This window comes from Amphimedon queenslandica, unplaced genomic scaffold (assembly GCF_000090795.2).
Source record: "Amphimedon queenslandica unplaced genomic scaffold, v1.1 AMPQUscaffold_13232, whole genome shotgun sequence".
Taxonomy (NCBI): domain Eukaryota; kingdom Metazoa; phylum Porifera; class Demospongiae; order Haplosclerida; family Niphatidae; genus Amphimedon; species Amphimedon queenslandica.
Window position 1 is genome coordinate 39,299 of NW_003546532.1, and position 22,306 is coordinate 61,604.

At 31.2% G+C, this 22,306-nt stretch overlaps 2 protein-coding genes across 2 annotated transcripts in view; both read right to left on the reverse strand.

The window, feature by feature from the left end:
- Positions 1-5,353, reverse strand: part of LOC109584202 (semaphorin-2A-like) — a 6,455-nt gene extending 1,102 nt beyond the window's left edge. The window contains exons 1-12 of the mRNA XM_019999851.1: positions 5,105-5,353; positions 4,092-4,140; positions 3,680-3,725; positions 3,559-3,630; positions 3,363-3,509; positions 3,225-3,312; positions 2,503-2,631; positions 1,960-2,054; positions 966-995; positions 354-486; positions 242-305; positions 16-185 (exon numbers count right to left, since the gene is read on the reverse strand). Coding sequence (XP_019855410.1) covers positions 16-185; positions 242-305; positions 354-486; positions 966-995; positions 1,960-2,054; positions 2,503-2,631; positions 3,225-3,312; positions 3,363-3,509; positions 3,559-3,630; positions 3,680-3,725; positions 4,092-4,140; positions 5,105-5,201 — 1,120 coding nt within the window. The 5' untranslated portion in view covers positions 5,202-5,353. The remainder of the gene's footprint in view (positions 1-15; positions 186-241; positions 306-353; positions 487-965; positions 996-1,959; positions 2,055-2,502; positions 2,632-3,224; positions 3,313-3,362; positions 3,510-3,558; positions 3,631-3,679; positions 3,726-4,091; positions 4,141-5,104) is intronic.
- Positions 5,354-5,468: 115 nt separating this feature from the next.
- LOC109584207 (uncharacterized) lies at positions 5,469-21,917 on the reverse strand. The gene is made up of 71 exons (XM_019999856.1): positions 21,724-21,917; positions 21,609-21,670; positions 21,495-21,528; positions 20,741-20,774; positions 20,639-20,692; positions 20,389-20,445; positions 20,259-20,336; positions 19,789-19,877; positions 19,618-19,708; positions 18,823-18,925; positions 18,206-18,304; positions 18,047-18,129; positions 17,923-18,003; positions 17,754-17,835; positions 17,641-17,705; positions 17,521-17,562; positions 17,397-17,471; positions 16,489-16,608; positions 16,267-16,431; positions 16,122-16,177; positions 15,987-16,062; positions 15,639-15,708; positions 15,561-15,592; positions 15,484-15,517; positions 15,343-15,425; positions 15,193-15,261; positions 14,962-15,150; positions 14,609-14,761; positions 14,396-14,558; positions 14,032-14,089; positions 13,934-13,988; positions 12,850-12,950; positions 12,635-12,794; positions 12,435-12,579; positions 12,254-12,358; positions 12,026-12,147; positions 11,882-11,965; positions 11,691-11,840; positions 11,490-11,642; positions 11,319-11,449; positions 11,140-11,262; positions 10,979-11,096; positions 10,668-10,925; positions 10,505-10,618; positions 10,290-10,452; positions 10,169-10,244; positions 10,096-10,125; positions 9,895-10,026; positions 9,772-9,826; positions 9,519-9,709; positions 9,447-9,474; positions 9,292-9,333; positions 9,180-9,224; positions 9,076-9,133; positions 8,970-9,022; positions 8,804-8,917; positions 8,654-8,752; positions 8,512-8,607; positions 8,309-8,464; positions 8,156-8,264; positions 7,974-8,113; positions 7,801-7,923; positions 7,710-7,756; positions 7,578-7,664; positions 7,322-7,525; positions 6,439-6,662; positions 6,218-6,390; positions 6,002-6,163; positions 5,865-5,942; positions 5,698-5,817; positions 5,469-5,651 (listed from the first exon to the last, which is right to left on the reverse strand). Exons 1-71 carry the CDS (start codon positions 21,801-21,803, stop codon positions 5,592-5,594), a joined length of 7,161 nt encoding a protein of 2,386 aa, XP_019855415.1. The 5' UTR covers positions 21,804-21,917; the 3' UTR covers positions 5,469-5,591.
- Between the last annotated feature and the right edge of the window lie 389 nt (positions 21,918-22,306).

Here is a 22,306-nt window from a genome sequence, read left to right on the forward strand (position 1 = left end):
TTGATAATATAATACATAGCATCTTCGTATAGTCACTTACTGTAACTGGGTTATTATTAGGAACTGTGTCCCAGTCATTCACAGCTACTGGTTTCAAATAAGACTTTGTAAAGACATCAGAAAGGTCATTAGTATTCTCTCCATTTAACGTATAGACACATATTGCTGATCCAGCAGGACCATTCCTATTAATAAAGTATTCATAATAGTATTAATGATAATGAGCTACAAATGTACTTACTCAGATGATGTGAAAGCACCATACATGTATTCTCCTGACACATTAGATACATGAACTGTGTCCTCTATTGTTGAATAGTAAGTTGATATTATCAATGATAATGGTGACATACGTAAGCTATTGAAAGTAAATCGAACATCATTTCTTGACTTTGCCCTTGACTGGCACATAATACGAGCCTTGAGATATGTGACAAAAACTTTTGTAGAAGTAGGAATAAGAATATTAGTGACACCAGTATCATTCTAGAGTATCATGAAATAATTTATAATTAGTGAAAATAATGAGTAGAGCCTAAACTTACAATTAAACAATGTCCAGACATTGTATCTAAACATTGTTTAATTGGACCTGAAATTTATATGAAACGGTCAGACAGGGTTTTCCATAGCATTTTGGCATGCATGCAGCTTCTTGTTGTCATATTAAGCTGTTCAAAAGTTGGGTTAAAGATCTACCACTATGTACATGTAGTACAGGATGTTTAGAAGGGGAAATCCTTATTACTTTTTTCTATATATGTTTTATGGGATGTATCATCTTTGAACTGAATCTGATAAGTTTGGAACTTAGGCCAAAGTTTACTCAAAAATTATGCTGTTCAGACAAAAATGGTAGAACAGTACAAAATAGCATAATGGTCGGAAAATGTCCCATGTCTAACTGTTACATGTACATGTATTTCAGGCTCTGAATTGAGTATTATATACACATGTACACATACCTTACAGACTCTACCAACTCTAGAGTATATCTAAATTGGAGGAAGAAAAATCAAATGAAATGATGTACATGTACATGTACAGAATAACCACATTGCATTCACAGTTTCACACTACATGTACATCAGGGTTGTGCCCATGATGGTTGAGAGATTAGGACCAACCACCTCAACAAATGAACAGCATTAAAAAAGGAACAGTAACAAGGTCTCCTATTGGATTTTGGCATAGTACTCATGTACACCTTCTTGTAAGAGATTTCTCAAGTTGCTGCCAACAACCATGTACTGTACATAAAAAATTAAAAAGAACAAGATTGAGTAGGATTCTGAAGCCATTTTACTTCCATTTTACTTTAGGGTGAATCCTACTTAGTAACACTACTGCATTGCTAATAGTACAGGGTACATGTACAATGTACAATGTACATGTACAGTACATTATTTTATACACATACTCTACCTGTGCTTTTGTTAAAAACTACAAGGAAAAAGTCATACATGTGCTGTACATGTACTTATAAATTTGAGCTTATTCCAATCATAATTTAATTTTCATAAATTTTAAAACTTGCTAAAGCAATAGCCTTTGGTCTTTGGCATTCAATTTTCTATTTTTATAAGTTTTTTCTGATACATGTACATTATACTGTATGTATGTACAATGACATGTACACATCTACAGTGTACTTAATGTTGCATAGAAAATTTGAGCTCATTTGAATTAAAATTAAATTTAATATGATTTTTAATAGTTGCTCCAAAAGCCCTATGCTATTATAAAGGCTTGTCAGCTCATAAAGGATGCTATTTAACCAACTTTGCATGCTTTGTGGAAACCCTGATCAGTAATAGTGTGTGACCATCTCTTCTTTTCCTAGGCACAACTCTGATATACAGTACATGTACATGCATACAGTTGTATGAATGCATGGACACAAACTCCAATCATCAGATTATCACACAACATGACTATTGATTTAAAATAGCAACTCACAGGGCGCATAGAAACTTGTCCAATCTCTTCTGCTGTCTCTCTCATAAAGAAATAGTAATAATCACCAAACTCATATACATCAACAAATTCTGGTTCTAAAATAGAAAAAGGAAAATGAAGTAAACAAGTTACAAATACATGTAGAGCAGGGTCTAAAATAACTTCTTTAAGTTACAGTACCTAAACTTACATGTACAAGTACATGTACATGTAATTCAAAAGATACACACACATGTATTTATTATTATTTTAAACTTTTAATGTTTAGTGTTTCAGTAAAACAAACAACAAAAATTCATAATTTGCATAATTATGCTTCAATCTAAGGTAATGATTTCTCTTGTTTTTTAAAGCTTACAGTTTGGTTAGTGGCTACCATTACATGTACAATGTATGTTTTGACACAGTACATGTAGTTTTTGGCTACTGTCAACCACGCATTTAAGCACTGCATTAGTCTTATACATGTACAGTGTACATGTACACGTCAATTAAAAGAACAATGTTGAAATGTCATGCATATACATGTACATGTATATTTACCTTGAAATGATATGTAGTAGTTAATGGTAGTAACTGATGCAGTTCCATTAAATGGAGAGTGAGACAAAGACAGTCCATAACTACTAGCTCTGACATTGAGTGATGTTCCTGATACTAAATTCCCATTGCCTACATACATGTACAGTACGTATAATAAAAAAGATGCTTTTGAACTATGTGATATCATTCTAGAGGATTGAGTCTGATGCAATGTACATGTACATATACTATGATTCGATCTGGTGTAATGAACTACAATTATAATACATTGAATGCATCTCCAGAGTCTGTCTGTACACTTTGCTATAATAACAAATTATTTCCAAAAGGATACCAGAATAACACAAAATGCATTTGAGTTCTGAGTGCTGCTGACTATAACATTATTTACATACAAATTGTACATGCGTACATGTAGTTTTAATTATCATCATACATGTACATGAAGTCATGACTCATGAACATGAAAAACATGACAAGAGAATGATAGATGTACATGTACAAGTATACTGTACAAATCTCACAGGAATCTCTAGAATCTTCTAGTATGTGTATATGATCATGTGAATTACATGTAGTAAGAATAATGTAGAATTCTTTTGCAGTTTTGCTCCCCATTGTGTCACCTGTAAAGCTTTCATTACTACAGTACAGCAGTTGTATTAGGCAGTCATGCATTATAGTAGATCCACAGTTATTATACATGTACATGAATAACTAACTTGATAGAGTGGATGCACTCACAAAGCTGCGACCAAAAGGACAAAAATTCCTAGCCTCATAGGATTTCAAGAGAGTCAAGTCTGTACGCTGGCGAAGATAATATAATCAAAGTAATAATTAGAAGAAACATTTCTTACATTTCTGTAAAAGCAAAGAGGCTGATAAGCATCAGAGCCGCAGGCTAATATTGTCTCATTGAGTGGTACAGTCTGGTTATTGTCCAGTGATAGGAGGGTATCTGTTGTTGGTATGTGTAATATGTGATGAAAGTTCTGACAATTTGCCTATAATGAACAAGGTTATGAATCATGAACTATTATCACCATTATGTACCAATGATTCAAATATAGCATTACTGGTTCTGCAAGTGTGTATCTTTGTAGCACTAGGTGTAGCATTCTGTGCCTATAATAGCAAACCAGACTAACAATACATTATTTATTATTTCACTAACATTTAATATAGTCTGTAGATCCAATGTCAAATGCAATATATTATTTCTAAAAAAATTAACACAATATTACATTAAAGATTGTATCATAAAATGGTATCTCATAAAACCATGAAGTACATGTACATGTAGCAATAGTAACAGTACCATTGGAAGTAAAGCAAAATTATGAGACTAGATCACTAGAGGGAGTTTAGGACACTTTTATTTGGTCTACATGTACATGTACATGTAGGTCTCCTACATGTAAGTCTCCCATTTTAGTTATTTCTATATCTACAATGCACAACAATAGCCATTACTGTCATAAACTCAACTGTTCTAAGAATACTGGCTCATTAGCAAAATTGCCAAAAACAAAGCTCCTTACATGCTTACAATGAAACTACAAGAAGTATCAATGCAATCAACTCACTTTGCAGCCAGTATAATGAGGTCACTAGCATAGTCAATTTTAAAGAGATCTACATGTATTGGAAGGATAAAAAAAGAATGGGTGAGAAAAAGACAAAATGCTGTAAAAAATTATGGGATACAAAATTAAACATGTGTGTACATTGTAATTGTACATCATATTATGGGATTCCCTCTTACTACAAAAAATGTAGAATGTACATGTACATATACATGTACATGTACTTGTGACAGCTAGATCTAGAGATACTTAAAACTTAAAAGTATGGACACTAAATAATATTCTGCTTTCTATGAGCTACTAAAATCCTTATCTGTGAATTAAACCTCTACAGTATCATTACATGTGGTGAAAACAATGTAAACTACACCAGACCCTTTATTTACTGTAAATAAAGGGTCTATGGCTATTCATATCTTTCCTGTGAATGACGTTTCCGATTTGTAATGATATTCATTTGGATACCGTAAATAGAAAAATTTTCAGGCTGCCATTGTGGAGGTATTGCTGCACTGTTTCCAATGGAGCTCGATACACTTTCAGCCGTTTTGTAAGAAGAACAAACAGTTATAGCCTCAAAAGTAAAAAAATTGCAACCTTTGTCTTTCTTTTCATCAGTCTGCAACTGTTTAGAGCCACTGGAGTGACGTGGAGAAGTAGAATTGACAGTTTTTAGCCTGTCGGTCCATTGTAGCTAATAATAGTATACCTCCACAATGGCGGCCTGAAAAATTTTCCATTTACGGTATCCCAATGAATTACAAATCGGAAACGTCATTCACAGGAAAGATATGAATACCTAGTCAGGCCGACTCAGGCGGAGCCAGAGATTACCCTTCTTTCTGCAGACAACCATGACAAAATTTACCCATTATGCTATTCCATTAATCACTATACCCATGAGGCTCTGCCTGACTATAAGCCAGCCTTAGCCCGGATAAGTTACATCTACTATAGTCCATATAGAATAAGATCATTATTTTACTGTTACCCTCATTCGTCCTCTAACGTACTGGTTAGTTCAATTTGTGGATGGTTCCAATAAGTGTAGTCTTGTGAATAACTAGTGGTTGCTAATAGCACAGGAATTAACAGAGCACATAGCCTCATGATCCACTGACACAAATTGTAGGAGTCAGTCACCACTCATCAGATGCGTAGTTACACATAATTGACTCGATGGTCACTTAATACTGCCACAGTGGTATGACAGCGTGGAAAAGCTTGAGCAAGACTGTATCCGTGGGATTGGAACTCTTCATGGGTCAATCATGGTGATGATTGACGACGCCATTATTGTCACCAAGGCGTTGCCACGTGGGCACATGTGGTTTGATTTGTAGTAAAAGTTAAAAATTAATTAAAAAATAACCAAAATTAATAATGAAAAACACTAATTTAAGTAATTTTGAAGAAAGTAAAACTTAATTAATGTAGTTCAAACAGTATAAAACCAGCTTATAAAATGGTAGAAAAAGGGAGCATTGTTGCTCATTGTTGCTACTTTTTTTTCAGAATCATAGCCTTACGTGGATAGAAAGATGTATCATCTTTTTCGATCTATGATATAACAGCACATACACATGACTAACATAATTATTCTAACCATGTCAAAAACTTGTTTCTCAGCAGCATTGTGATCTTGAGAGCGCATAGACTTCACATGAAGAGCAAAGTAAATGTAATTATAAATATTATGGTCATTACGATAATGCTCCTCAAACCCCTACAACACAATTGAAACTATCAGTAATAATAATGTCAAGTTCACACCTTTCCATTCTTCTCAAATTTATCACTAGCAATACCACAAACATAACATTTCTCCTTTTGATCTTTCTCAGCTTCATCCTAAACAATTTTTATTGTTATACTTTAATGTAATAATGCATCATCAAGTAATTAATCACCTTCTTTTGTCGCAGCTCTGAGAAAGTGTCCACTAGTATAGCAGTGATCACTTCAAGGGAAATTATTGTCACAATAACAAAGAATGACAGATCAATAATGGATCTCCAAAAGAAGATATTAAAGTTTCCTTCATTATTGCTAGTTAATTTGACAGGTAGAGACTATAAAATGACAAATATATTTATGATGTCAGCATCAAGTTATAATTTACTTACACCAAGTCCATCAAGAAGTCCTACTCTGATAATGGTAATGTAACAATGCCATAGAGTACTGCAGTAGTGACCTTCATCAGGATCAAAGAAATTGGACATTATAGCAAAAGAGAGGACAGCATAGATGAACAGAACTGACAATATGACAAAAGCCATCAGTAACAGTTGCCTATCTATATTAAAATTAATTGGTAAACTTGTATACAGTTGATAATTCTTACATCTCTTTCTTAAAGCTGATGCTACATAATGAGAAACATCAAAATTAATGAACACATAAGGTAAGCAGAGACAGTACAGGTATCCAAATGTTGCAAGACTACCAATGGAAGACCACAAAAACACTATCCTGTATATGAGACCGAAGCTTAGAAAAGAAACTTCAAAGCAATCATATGATTGCTTCACTTTAAAGCGATGAAAACATTTCTCATTGTTTTTATACCTAAGTAATTATAAAAATTATCATTATACTATTATTCTTTGTGAAATAAAAATTTTGGGGAAAATAATTTTTTGCAAAAAAGCCAGTTTTGTGGTGTGGTCAGTACAGCTGTCTATATATAAAAAAGAAAGTGTCAGACATTTAGCTTTGTATCATGCATACTGTTGAGTGATTCTAAATTATTGTTAATAATTGACACACTTTTAGCAAAACATTTACAAATTTCACAAAAATACCACCATTGCTGTACAACCCCCAAATCAAACAGTAATACTAATTTTATCTATAAGTTTTGCACCACTATAGATTTATATGCTATTGTACAACCATTACCGTAGGGCACCTTTTTTTGAGGGCTATAAACTTCGTGGATTTAATTTTCATGAATTTATGCCGTCTGCCATCTTGTATCGTATTATTTTGATTTTTGTGGAAGTAATTTTTATGAATTTTTTAAAATTGCGAAATCCATGAAATTTATAGCCCTCAAAAAAGGCATCCTACAGTATACTTTTGTAACTAGAACACTTTTGATCACTAAGTTTCTTTTGATCACAAGTGTGCACTCATAGCAACTACACGTAAGCAAAAGCATTAAAAATTATTATTATGAAATTAGGGTTTGCCCACTCAATCTTTTAGTAACCTGTCCAACTTACAATCTATCTGGCAAGAATGGAATAAAGATGACAAAATTAGGAGCTCCTCTGACAAAGTATTCAACTACCATCCACAAGCTCAGTATAACATGGAAAAATCCAAAAAAATAAAGTAAAACATAATAATAAGTTGACCAACACATCCAAGGATATGGAATTAATAAAAGGCTACTGATTTCAGAGCTAGTGTTGCCGGATTTATCACTATAAAAGAATAAAAAGTATATGTATGCACCATTGTAATAACTATCATTACCAGGCTAGTGATGGCACTTTGAAAGATCCAAGAATAAAAAGATTGAGTACAATAGTCAATAAAAACAGGATTTGATGGCGTGGTGTCCTTGAAATGTTCATAAAAACATTAATGAAGATAAATGTGACTTACGAAAAAAAGGTTGCTATTTTCCAAATATAAAATTTTTGCAGGCGTCTCTATTATATGCAATGTTTGAAGTAACAAAATACAATAATCATACTTTGTGCTCATCACTCTTATAAACAGACTTTGTCCATTTCATAAGGTCTTTATTTCTATCTTTTTGAGAATCTCTGCTCAATTTATCTTGCATTTCAGACTTCTCATTGTCATTTAGGGTTCTCTGTTAATGAAAACAAAAGTTAAAAATAATGAAAACAATGCTAAACATACTTGCTCTTGAAAAGGGAAGTAGACTGATCTTAAAATTTTATCTTTTTCTTTAGTAACGTAATTTATTTCAATTCTGTAAGTCCCTTCGTCTAGTTCATTAAATAATTTCTCATCTTCTTCATTAAACTCTTTTAATTCAACTACAAGAATTTAAACTCTATGATAACCTTAATTGTCAGTACCAAATTTGGTAAATTCAGTATGAGTATGCTCAGCTAGACTCCTTAATACATGATATGCTTTGTACATGCCATGTTCCAGCATTTCTTTTGATTCTCTTTCAAAATTTATCTTTTTATAAAAAAATTAATACATTTGACAGAAATATGTCTTACTCTTTGGTGGATTCTTATAATGAAGGTAGTCACAACATTTATATTGAGGTCTTTAGATACTGCATCAATGATGAAACTGCTATCTTTACTAGTTTCTTCAATTATAATTTCTAATAAATCAATAGCTTTACACTGTACTTTGATAACACTGGTATCCTATGAAATTATTTACAGTAATATAGTTTAAAAATGCATTTACATACTGATAATGACAAAATGTCATTAATGGAATCCACAACTTGTCCATTCAGTGCCATATGCTGATTACTGAAGTTACCAGCACACATATCAATAAGGCACTATGCAAATCAGTATTGAGTTTACATCATTATTCTTGCCACATACTTGAATTGTCTTCATGAGAGTGTCAATAACAGGATCACTTTGTTTTGCTTCCACTAATGTTTGCATCAGAGCAGCTACTCCACTAATGACATTAACACTCTAATAGTTATATAGTAATAATTATATGAAACCAAATTCTGTTTAGCTCACTGTCAACAGTTGTTCCTGTTTCTTCATTATTGCCTGTAGCTTTCTGTTCTGTCCATCACAAAGTCCTGATATTAAAGTCAATGCAATTCCAGCTCTGGTAAGAGCACCATCATCCTAAATACAGTGAGAAAGAGAAGACTCAATATCATTCTATAATTTTACAAACCAAATCAACAGCAGATTCAACAGCAGATTTTACAGCAGATTCTTTTGTCACATCTAGAGAAATAATTGAAGATTTTGTGCACTAAAATATTCAATATAATTATCACTTGGGCTTTCCAGAAATGATGTGTCTTGGATCATTGGTAACAAATCATCACTTAATTCCTACAAATAATAATACACTGTACAACATTATACTATATTATCTTACTGCATCTGGTTGTTCTTGCTGTTCAAACACTATGTGAGTTTCACCCTGTATAACAAAGATATGAGGTATAATTACATAAAGTAAAGGATTAATTATGGAAAGGGCTGCTTGCCTGGTGATGAAATTGAGAAAGCTCTTGTTTTTTTAACTGTGTCTATAAAAAATAGGTGCAAAATATTAATTGTAAAAACAAATCTCTTTAATGCCTTAAAAAGAACTCTTACAGAAATTAATTATCAACTATTTAATTGTAGCATTAATACTTACTTCATTGGATTCTATAGTCAAGAACTCCCTATTAAAAATTACAACTTGAAGCCATAAGTATGATATTTTTACTTTGTTTGATCATTATATTGCAGCAAAACAGATATCAGTTTGTGAATTGTGAGGAAAAAAACTGGATCTTCAGAAATGATAACATATATAGCATCTTGAGCAGTTTTATTTTCATTATACACAAGAGCCCACAGTATACCCAGTATTGGCAATGACAGTGGAATATTGTCACGAGTGAGTTGCTTCAGAATCTATATAAAACCAGTATCATTAGAAAGTAACAAAAATTAATAAAAAGTAGTGTTTAACAAACCAGCTCTTGGTATTTTTTGTCTATAAAGTCATTTTGAACTTTTTCCGCTACTTTCCTGCAATAATTCAAAAACCATTATTATAAACACTTAAACATGCAACAAAAATGATTGAACAAACTTACTTATCCCAACATCTTTGGTCCATCAATTTCATTTTGTGATAAAATATACCAAAAATAATTTGAAAGGTTCTCATTGCAGTAAAGTGTGTAGATTCTATAGCAGCAGTACTTTGAGCTTGATAATATATTACACTAAAATATGGCAAAAAAGAAAGTACATGTACATACAACAATAACATAAAACCAAATCTTTTCACGTACTTCAAAAATTTCTCTAGCAAATCTGGAGTACTACAAAACAATGATAATAATAGACTACTGAAATAATACATACCTATCATTAGAAAAAAATTCAATTAACATTGCAAAAGAAGCACCTCTAGGCATCAGTTCTTCAGAGCATAAGAGGTCTATAATGATTTCAATCATCAAAATGAAAATGAAATAAAAATAACCTCTACATGGAACAATGCTAGAAGGTGGCTTCAATTCGTAAATTGTTCTACATCTTTTTATGAAGTGTTTGTAATTTTTCATTAGTTTCAGCTGATCTTTCAATTCAGTTTTATATTTGATGACTTCTTCAGAGTCACTATCCTTATAATCATCAGTCACACACTATGTACATTAACATGTAGATTATGTGAATAGAGACATTGAACACACTCACATGATAAATTGTTCTAACAGGTAAAGCGTTATCAATTGATTCAAGAGTGTCCCTCCAGAAATTGCATTGATCCTGAGTAGTTATCAATATCTTTTTGTATTTCACTAATAATTTCTAAATATCATTTAAACAAAATTAATAATACTGCACAGTACAATTTTACTTTTAAATTTTTGCCAAGATCAGAAAGCACCTCTTTATTTGTTACTTCTGTGCCTAGGGACTTTTTCTCAATCATGATGCTATACTCTTCCTCGGCTAATTTATCATTTTTAAGTAAAGCCAGTGCATTGCAGAATGTTTTCACTAATGGACCAAGTCCTTCAACAAAGTAGCGAAGAGTAAACATATCTTTTCTCTCTTTTTCTTCAATTTCAGTATCATCATCAATAAATTGAGGATTAAATACCTCATTCCAAGTCTGCAAATAATCAATTGTAGTATACTACTGATTGAAAGACTTGTTACACTCACTTCATAATATTCAAACACTTTCTTTATATATATTTTCATTCGAATTCCCTTTTCTTCATCTTTAAGATCAATTTTTGATATAGCCGTAGTAATATTTTCAATATGCTTCCAAAAGTCACTAAGTAATAATAAAAGATTATGCAACAGAGTAGTTTACTCACTCATATTCTGATATTTGGTGAACTGATGTGATTGAGTCAGTCTCAGTGTCAAGATAAGCTCCAACTAAAAGCCGAGCAAATGGTATCTTACGTACAATTGCAGGAATATCACTGGTAATTATACTAGAATTAATAATAATTAATAATAATGATAATTGACAACGAAGTGCTTAACTAACCCTACTAGTTCCTTTAGTGGAAAGATATCACGAATTCTAACTTCAACTGGCTTCACACGTCCAACACAACAAGTAGCTAGTAAACTAGTCACATGAAGTAATTTCAGCAATTCGAAGTCGTCATTAGGACTCTATCAAATGCAGTATTAATGTCCACTGACCAAAGCTTACTTTTTTGAGAACAATGATTCTTCTCGTTGACAGGGCACTTGCATCATCATCCTTCATAACAATTTCACCAAATTGATCAGCATAGTTTGCATGATATAACTTTATAATGTATTGCTGGTGCATTTCAAAAGCTGCTTTAGTAGCTTTATAAGGCTGTATAGCATTATAAGTTGATTAAAAGCATCTATAAAAGAATAATACCTTCATTATGGCTTCCAGAACAGTTAAAAACTCCAAGCAACCTGGTCCATCTTTCGTCTGATACATGTCACCACTATTAAACGTACATGCTACAGTGTATAACTCTTCCAGATATGCTTCAGTTACTTCACAGTAATTATTAGTAAATACCTAGATACAATTATAAAATGCTATCATCAAATTAATCTTACTTCAGTCAATAATCGTGCTACAGAAGAGACAGCAATTGTGGTTCTTTTAAAGTTTTTACAGGCGTTACGAATGTGAGTCTGAATCTAAAATGTAACATTGTATTTTATATATAAATTGCCAATTTTGCTTTTCAGTTTACACACTTCTTGATTTTTTCTACAGACTCTTTGAAGAAGAGAACATGACCACTTAAGAATTTCCCTCTGACTTTCGTCATGTTTCTTACAATACTTATTGACATAGTCCAACAAAATTTTACATAAACCTAAAGTAATCATACAAATATATGTAGTTGCAAAATTATTTATAATAAATAATTGTACATGAACTACAATCGCAAAATAATACAATTTGCATTAAATATACCATACTTGATGAAAAGGCAATATCTTGAGTGGATTTGTTTGGTTCTGTTTCATCTTTTTCAATCATCATTGCTATACATAAACCCTCGATAACTAGTTTCAAATCATTTTCTAAAGTAAGAAACAAAGTCATTTATAGCCATCATTAAATTGCTCAAATGTAATGATATAAATGGCATAAGATTACCTTTAGCAATTCCTTGTGACAATAAAAAGAAAGCTTTCTTGTTATCATTAAAGGTGCTATACTTGATTATATCAGCATAAACAGTTTCTGTACTTTTAGCTGCAATATAACTCACGCCAGCTTTATTGAACATAATATGCTCCTTCTATAGCAAGTAAAGATTCGAAAATAATTATTTCATTACATAATATTGCATATACATCATAGATGCAATAAAGCAAAGTGGCAGCAGAAGATTTAAGGTCATCAAACTTGCAATTCATCAGACGTCTTAGAATTTTTACAAGTTTCTGTTCAGTAGTCACATCAAAATATTTGTACTCATCAAATTCATACATGTTACTTAATTGTTTGCAAAATCTAATGACAGATTTACCATCAAATTAAAATACACAAACTCAATTTAATCACTCACTGACTAGTCTGATCAGAGGTCAGCTCTGGAGCATTGTCATTTAGCAAAAAATGCCACAAAAATTCTTGATTATTACATTCCGAAAAGAAATACAAAAATTTCTAAAAAAACACGTAAATATACTGCAATATAACAAAACCAAAAAAATACTATTGTGAATCAGGTAATTTTATAGGGTTATAATTATAAATACCAAATTTTTGAGGTGAGAAATTTGCAAAATTTGTCTAAAACTTATTTTAGCAAAATTAAACTGTGAACCGTAATAAATTGATTATTGTTAAATTAATTTTTGCAAATCCTCAAAGAATCGCAAAATCTATGAAATCTATGACCTTCAAAAATTTTGAGCTGTAGAGTATACAGATTTGAAAATTTAAGGCTTATTGACACTGCATGCACACTTAAGGCATAGATAGTATAAAGTAATACGTTAAGACAAGAAGTGCATTATAAACCATATTGAGCTAGGTTAACTGTGGTCAATGCCTTAGGCCATGCCAGTTTGATTCATAGTTTGTTCCTTCATAGGGGGCTGATGTGGGCAACCGGCTTTATTAATATTCATTACATTTCAATATAAATTGATGTGTAGAAATAGTCAAATAATAATAATAAAGTAATAATAATAATAATAATGATAATAATAATAATAATAATAATAAGTTTCAAAATAATAACAATAATAATAACAATAATGATAACAACAATAAAGACTTAGAAGGGGAAAGGAAAAGAGAAACCAAGAAAGAGGAAAAGAGAAAGTACAGAAAATACTTAATTTCAGATATGGGCATATGTAGGCAGGAAAGGAAAAACAATGAATCTAATTGGAATGGCCTTATATTACACTTCCTGTTTTAACTTCATGCTCTACTCTACGTTAATGTTAAGTATGCAGTGTGCTGTACGTGTAAATCATTGCTGGAAATATTCAAAAATTTGCTGCTTATATATTGATTGTAGAAAAGAAAATATTCACAATTCTAAATAATATGCCTCATTGCTATGCAAAATTACTATCATGTGAAAGAAATCATTATTTATGGTAATACTCTTGGTAATACACATAATTTATAATTACCTCAAGAGCAAGATATATGAACTGCTTAAAAAATATATCTATCACTTTAAGAGCCCTATAAAAAACTATAATTAGAAAGAATATAATTTATGTCATACTTAATCATTAAAAGTCTATATCCTGGGTTTGGTTCATGACAGTCAGAGTTAGCAACATCTAGAATAATAAATTCTTTATTTTTTGGTGCAATAGCAATACACACAGCAAGTTTGGTACAAGTACATTATGTCTACATGTATTGAAAATTCTTATCAGAGTACTCAAATGTTATGCATACAAAAGGGGCATCATTATCATAAATGCAATCAATATTGAAATTGTTTTCGATACAATTTTTATCAAAGCAAATGCACTATATTTGTATACAGCAAATTTTATTTCAAAATTTAGGTGCTTTTAATTAAAATTAGTCTTCCTTCATTATCTAATGGTCAGAAATATAAAACTTAGTTGGACAGTTACCTTTATATTCAGTTTCAATTTTCTCTAAAATATCAACAATGGTGTCAATGCTGATGTACTTTGTTGCTTGACCAACATTCCAGCAGTAACCATAATTAGCAATGAGTTCTACAACAGCTAGCATTTGATTAAAGTATTCTTGAGTTTCACTAAGACGTAAATTCTATACACAATAAAAATTAATTAATTCTGTAATTTTTATGTATAACTTACACTTTCCTTTGATAGCTCTGATTCTATGATAACCCAAAGTTCGCTCACTTTTTCATGATTTTTAAATTGTTTCTTTACAGATGTAAGTAGGTTAGGTGTTACATTAGTGCCATAAAGTGGCTCTTTGTTTTTATGGTTTAACTTCTCCCATAGCTAAACATAAAATAACAAGGTACATGAATTGTAAGTTACACACAGAGACATTGCAAATAGTCAACTAAGCATTTTTTTGTCACTTAAAATTTATTCTAAAATCACTGTTATGCAAGAATAATAAATTACCAAACAATATTGACAAAAATTAATATCATGCGAACTATTTGCATGCATAATCTTTAGTCAGTATGCCTTACAAAGCAATGCCAGATGCCATCAATATCAACTCCACTGTTCTGTATGATCTCATCCAAATAAAGAGATGTGACTAATTCCAGATAAGCTGCTTTGGCTAATGAGTGAACGTTAGGATCCTTCAAAACAATAAGTGCTTGGTCAATGGGAAACCATTTAGTAACTGTAGCAATAGCAGTTTCATTGACACCCTAAAGACACTTTATATAATCATAATACTACTTTAAGCTAACTTTACAAATATGACTTAACAGGGAAACTTGAGCCACAAAAAAACTAAAGCCCTCACAAGTAGATGCTGCCTATAATAAGTAATAACACAAAATTAATTCACTGTTATTTTTACTCTTCCATTTTTGTCTACTCTCTCACTCTTCTCTTACAGCAGAGCAAAGATTTGTTTTGTTTTCTTCATCATTTGTCTTCAAAAAGTATACCACTTGATTCCCATTTTGAATAGCATTAACTAAAATAATATTTGGGATTTCCACATGTAGAACAATAAATTTCTGATTAAAAAATACCATCATTCCCAATTTTTGTCCAGTAGAATGAATCCTACACAATTTGCATTATAGTAATTGTAAAGCAAAACACCTACCATATTTTCCATTACAAGCTTCAGAATAGAATCTAATTATTTTAAAATAAATTTATTAATAATTTTTACTTATGACACCTTGAAATTTTTTTTCTGGGCAATCTTCAGTATAGCAGAGAACTGAAAGCAGCTTCAAAGTTCTGACATCCTATTATTAGATAATTTTTTAATGATAGCTAATCAAGTGTTAATTACATAAAAATGTACTCAAATGAAAACTCAATAATTATATGTATTTTTTTTGTTTAAATTCATTTTTGGCAATGAAGTTTTTGTCATTTCTGTTATAAATTCATTCACATACTACCAGCATAAAAGAAAAATTCTGTCAATCAAAAATTGCATAAAACAAAAATGCCTGAAAAATTAATGACCGACAAAATTTGGAGCCATATGGCATACAAGTACTGATAACTGTTTGCTAACCAAGTGTTGGCTAAAATTCCAAGAAGAATCTTTTAATTTATCACCAAAATGTTCAACAACATTTTTTGCAATGTCACTGTATGGTATATAAAATTGATATCATTTTTAATAAGTAAGAAATTGTTGTGGCAGTACCTTTCATCATTAACAAGCTTTATCAGCAAAGCTTCAACACCTAGTCCTTTGCCAAGCTATAAAAGAAAGAATATGGAGATGAGAGAGAAGGAATTTGACAAAAGAGAGTACTGGTGTTAGCGTATTCCCTTAGAAATTATCTTACCTTTTTAAAATAAATATTCATAAATGATCGCTTGGCTATATAACATTTTGAGCGACGACTTCTAACATTAACAATCTCTTTTAATGTCTGACAAATTAGCTTTAATAAACTTTGTGTTCTGTCTTGAGGATCCAGTTCAAGATAAGAGACAAGTACATCAATGACCTTTGATCGAATAGCATTAACATGTCAATTAACAACTCCTAACTCCTCACAACTTACTTTTGAATTGCACAGCATTTTGATATAAATCCTTAAATTTTGAGGTGGGCTATTTCTAAGCTTCCTCATCAAATCATTCAGTGTAGATTCCAATTCAACTAGTGCAACACCACTCTTTTGCTAAAGATAAAAACATAACAAAAATGTTGCTAATGTCTGTTGATACATTAATTACAGGGTTTCCCAAAGTGCTCATGCAGCTTCTAGTCTCAGGTTACTCAAAAAATTGGATCAAAAACCCTGTAATACACTAGACAGGTACCTGATCAACTTAGTCCTATAATTATTTATTTCTATAACTTTTTTCTAATACATACCTGTTCTTATGTTGTGTAGAAAATTTGAACTGATTCTAATTAAAATTGGATCTGTTATGAATCTTGAAAGTTGCTCAAAAATTGAGCCAAAACACCCAGTGCAAGGACTTTGGCCAAATTTTGTCAAAAATTGCTAAAAGAGATTTTTCGTTTTTATGAGTTTTTCTGATATATACATGTACTTATTTTGTGTAGAAAGTTTGAGCTGATTCTAATCAAAATTGAATGTTTTATGAATTTTTACAGTTGCTCCAAAAGTCATGGCACTATTGTACATATATAGTGCTTGTCAGTTCATGAAGCATGCTGCTCAACTCACTTAGCATGCTTTGTGGAAAATCCTAATTAGTTAACTCTTGCAGTACAAGGGCTATAAATATTCACAAATTTCAAGACTTTTGGAATAATTACGATTTATCAAAAATAAACTTATTAAAAATAATACATATTATTGTTTAAACTTGTACATGTACATCAAAATGATTTTTAGGAGGGTGCAGAATACTTTTTTAACAGGTGGACTAGGTGCACAAAATTTAGAGCCAGCAATAATCATGCACTGCATATGGTAAAACTCTAATGACCACTAACTTTTGAAAGATACTTGTCAAGAACATCCTTGACACTCTCAACATAATAAAGATCATGAATGTGCTTTGCTTTGACCTGCAATTTAAAAATACATCAAGTTCAGAAATTTTCTAATGAAATGTACCTCATCAATCTTGAAAGCACTTCCTGCAACACTTAAGGATATCTGTAACAGAAAAAAGCATTTCATTACATGATAAAGAAATATGATAGCAATTTCGAAATACTAACGGCCTATTTGTACCTTAAAACTTTTTGTACCGCTTGATTTCTTCTCAAAATTCTTTCTAGGCCAACTGCATTCTCTGTCTATGTCATGAATAGTTAATATTAATAAAAATGGAGCTGTAGTATTACCATCACAACACAAGTACTGGCAATCATCTGCAATACTCATAGCAATCCTAACAGCTGAACCTTTAAGAATATCACCAGTTACCTGTAATAGATATTAGAGGGATGGAAAACAAAAATGGAAACAAAAGAAAAAAAGAGGAATAGATAGTCAGTTTAAATCCTATCTTACATTATCATCAAGAGCTGTTTTAACAAAAAAATTATAATGAAGTTTTTTAGTTTCAAGTTCTGATATACTCCCTAAAGTAAACTAGAAAAAATTAAACCGCATTCCTTTAATACTGTTAACATACTTCATTAGAATCATCATGTGCTAGATACTTTAGAGTTGGTATGTGTCTCAAACGACACCGATCATTATACTTGAATCCATTACCTATCCACACATTATGTAATAATTACAATTGTTCTCATCAATAAATACTATTGGAGCCTTCTTCTTTTTTACTTACCATCCAGAGGTTTATCTGACTTTTCTAATTGCCACCAACAGTCACCAGACACAGGTGGAGGCCTAGGAACTTGTAACGTCCTTTTCTTTTTAGCATACACTAAGTACATGTACAATAAATATACATGTAAGGTGGGAAAAATACCATATATGTGAAAATTTTCAAGAGGATAAATTTTCACGAATTTTGCGAAACGTGGGGTCATTCGCAAAATTGAAATACGCAAAATTAATTTTAACTCTCCAAATTAATACAAAGTGGTGACACTTCAAAACAATTTGCTAAAATTTGGCCTCAAGAAATCCTATAAATTTATCGTTCGCAAAAATTTATCCCCTTGAAAATTTTTACGCATAGGGTAGTCAAATGAACAAAAAACCATTTAACGAAGATATAAACTGACTCACACAAGGATTTTCTAGCACCAGACATGTAATATTAATAGTAATAATCATTGTATAATTTTTTTGATTTTAATCAACCATAGCCAGCAAATAAATATATGATTTTGGGACAAGCGTTGAGAGTTTGTTTAGATATTATTAATAACTAAATTACTATTAGTTTCTGCAAAATTCAGACTTAAATAATGGCATGTGATTTTTAGTAGTGCTTACCTTCATCCTTGCCATCTTCAAGTACGACACTAGACACTGTTGATCCTTGACCACACAAATATGACCCATTTGTAATGTCATAAAATCTCACAACACTTCCTCCCTATGTGTATGCATACACAATCAAAAATTCATTGCATGACATACTGATTACTGTATAGCTCCATATTTCAAATTTAATGATTTTATGGAACACTGGATATCATCAATAAATTTTGTGTAAAATAACCAACATGTGCAGTTGTTATAATGGCAACTTGTAGTTTTTATGATTAAAACTCTTTATCATAATAAAAATCACAAGACTATTTCATCATTAAATTTTTGGAAAATTGCTTTTCTGCCAAAAATGGCTCTAAAATCACTTCCAATTTTCATTGTGCATGTTGATGCCCTTATGCTGTGTAGAAAGTTAGAGGTAATTCCGACTTAAATTTTTCAAGTTTATTACCATTTAAAAAAATTGAGCCAATTTCTGAAAATATCCTGTATTATAATAGCCCATCATTTATTTTAAAAAAAGAATCCAAAATCACCCTCCAAATTTTTTGATTATATTGATATCCTCGTGTTATATGGAGAAAATTTGAGTTGACTCTAATTAAATTTTTGAGTTACATTGCTATTTTTAAAAATTAGCAAATTTCCAAAGAAAAGCAAAAAACTATAGTTTGTTTTTTTGAATGATGGCTTTTCAATTGTTATTACATGTTTTAATGCAGATTGATACCTGTGTTAGCTTTGACTACCAATTCAGAATGATAATACTATGCTGTGCAATAAGCTTTCACTTACCCTAATGGCAGTTGGAGACAGAGTTTCATCACTGACAGTCTGTGAATGAGCAATGAACAAAGAACTTGTCACAGCCATTTTTAGTTCAAATCTAATAAATGCAATGAATATCATTCAATTAATCTTGCTAACTGCTGCTGCCTCTCAATGCAGTAGTATACAACCAATTACCTATTAGTGATTATATTTTTGACACACAAGACATGACGATGCTCTTTGTTTACGACAACTTCAAGAACCAAAGAGTCTCCTGAGTGAATCTAAAATAAAAAATAATAAGTACATAAATATGCATACACTAGTTCTGTGTCTTTAATAATCATTATTATTACAATTAATTTATTATTATTATTATTGAAACTATCTGTTTGATGTCAATAATATAAATGAGGTTTTCAGATTTCAAAATTCTATAAACACCTATAGGAGGTGTTTCTCCATTATTAAATAATGTTTTTGATGATTACCACAATAATGATGACTTCATACTGCACAGCCTAAATTTCAAATGGCCCAAAATTTTTGAAAATTAATTAGCAGGAATATGCTTTTTTGCCACTCAGAATTGCAAGTAGCATGAAAATAGCATGATGACCAAAATGAAAATACCATATAAAATTTTCTAATTAATGAAGACTTACAGGGTCACCTCGGGATTTATTTATGGATGATGGAGGTGAAAGCATTTTAAATAAACATGGTTTCTCATCAAGAATTGCCTATCAAAAACAAGATTCATGTAGCATGCATAAATAAAAATGATACACTGACTGGTTTAGTTTCAGTCTGTGAAAAGTTGAGGTACTTTCCTGAAGCAAGATGTAGCAGCTAAAAAACAAAAAAATTACTTTGTGCTTGAATATTAAAGTTTGTGACTTTGATTGACTAAAATAGTGGTCATGTATAATATATTTGCAATATAAATTTTGTCTACAATATCGATTAATAAAATTTTTGTAGCTTAATGGTTACACTATGCAAATTGCAAAAAAAATTGCATTTTAGTGTGCTGAAGCTTTACTTTAATTTTTCTTCCATAAACTAATTCACGATGCAAATAATTTCTATCTTCAGGCTATGCAGAAAACAAAAATAATTAAAACGATTTAGTTAGATTATGTACCTTTGTTACCAAGAGTGGAGACACCAATTTTTCTCTAATGAAAGGATACTGTAATATTTATAGTACAAGGCAACATGTTGCAAATAATACTACATGTAGTTAGGGTGGACAAACAGTTAGCAAAATACATACAGAAAAATGATAGAGCTTTCAAATATTTTTTGCAACTAGATCTATACTGCCTTACAAAACAATGTCGTAAATACATGGTCTGCATGGTAGTGTCATATACTTGTAGTAGACTAGGATAAAAGGTCACTTATATAGGAAGTTATGAAAAATAATTATAATAAAATGAGGATTATTTTAATTGTATTTAGAGTAAGTATTGTCCAAACATCTGCAATATGCATTGTAATATAAGTAAAAATATTAATTGTAAGTTAAGCATTTACAAGCTGTTTTGAAAATAATGATCAAAATTAATTTAAGATGATAAAAAAATATCATTTGATTTTTAAGCCCAAATAACCCTTTGTAGAGTAAGTGAACCAGTATCAGAGGGCATTTAGCTCCAAAAACTCAAAAAGTCATTACAGAGACAATATATAGGCTACTGTAATGTTGACTTATAATATCCACTCTTAGATACTCATGAACCAGATAATACTGAGGCACTTACTTAATTTACACAACTTAAAAAATTAAATGTATGTTGAATCATTTTACTATTGTCATGCATGCTTGGATAAAGACAGCTATTCATTACACATGCTAAATCCAATTATGGTTATAGTAGACTAATGGGACTTACTGTGCATACTCAGGCAGAACCTGGAAAGCAATGCCTACAAAGAAACAAAGAAAAGGCAATCTAGATGCCTTTTCAGTTGTGTGCTCCAGTAGCTATATAAAAGTAAGATCTTACAGTGAACATTCGGATTAATCTCCTCATCATCAGGATACACACTAAGTGTACTGTATCGTGAACTGTACAAGACAGAAAGTATAATATTGGCCTGAGAATTAACATTAATACTTACCAAGGAGGCAAAGAATACACAAATCCCCTAGCTTCAGGGCAAGAAAGGAGGATAGTGTCACCCTCGTAAAGAGAGGCCATCACTGCTGCAACTAGATTTCAGACTAGCACGCCCAGATTTATGATAAGCGGCTCGCCCCTCAAAATTTGTAATAGTAAAGACAGTGCTTTCAGCTCATCAGGTTGCTTCCTAGTAAGTGTTAATGTTAGATTATGACATGCATTAAAAATGGTGAGAATCACGTGATCAATTATAACAAGGTTAAATTATAACAATTATAACAAAGGTAATCAATAACTAGATCAACTTAAGTATTAGTCTAAAACCAATCATTTGCTTGACAATAGTGGTTCACGATATGCTGCATAAATGTCATGCACTTCTGGTAAATTCTGTTCATCGTTACAATTATTATCATTATCATCACCATTTCCTGCTGCTCCATAATTATTAATATTACGTCCTCTAAGCAAGACTGAATTGTTGCTTCTACAGTACATCTTGCATGATTTATAGCAGTGGTACGCTATGATGCAAATAGCTACAATCATAGCTGCACTCACAAAAATTGCACTGCTGTATC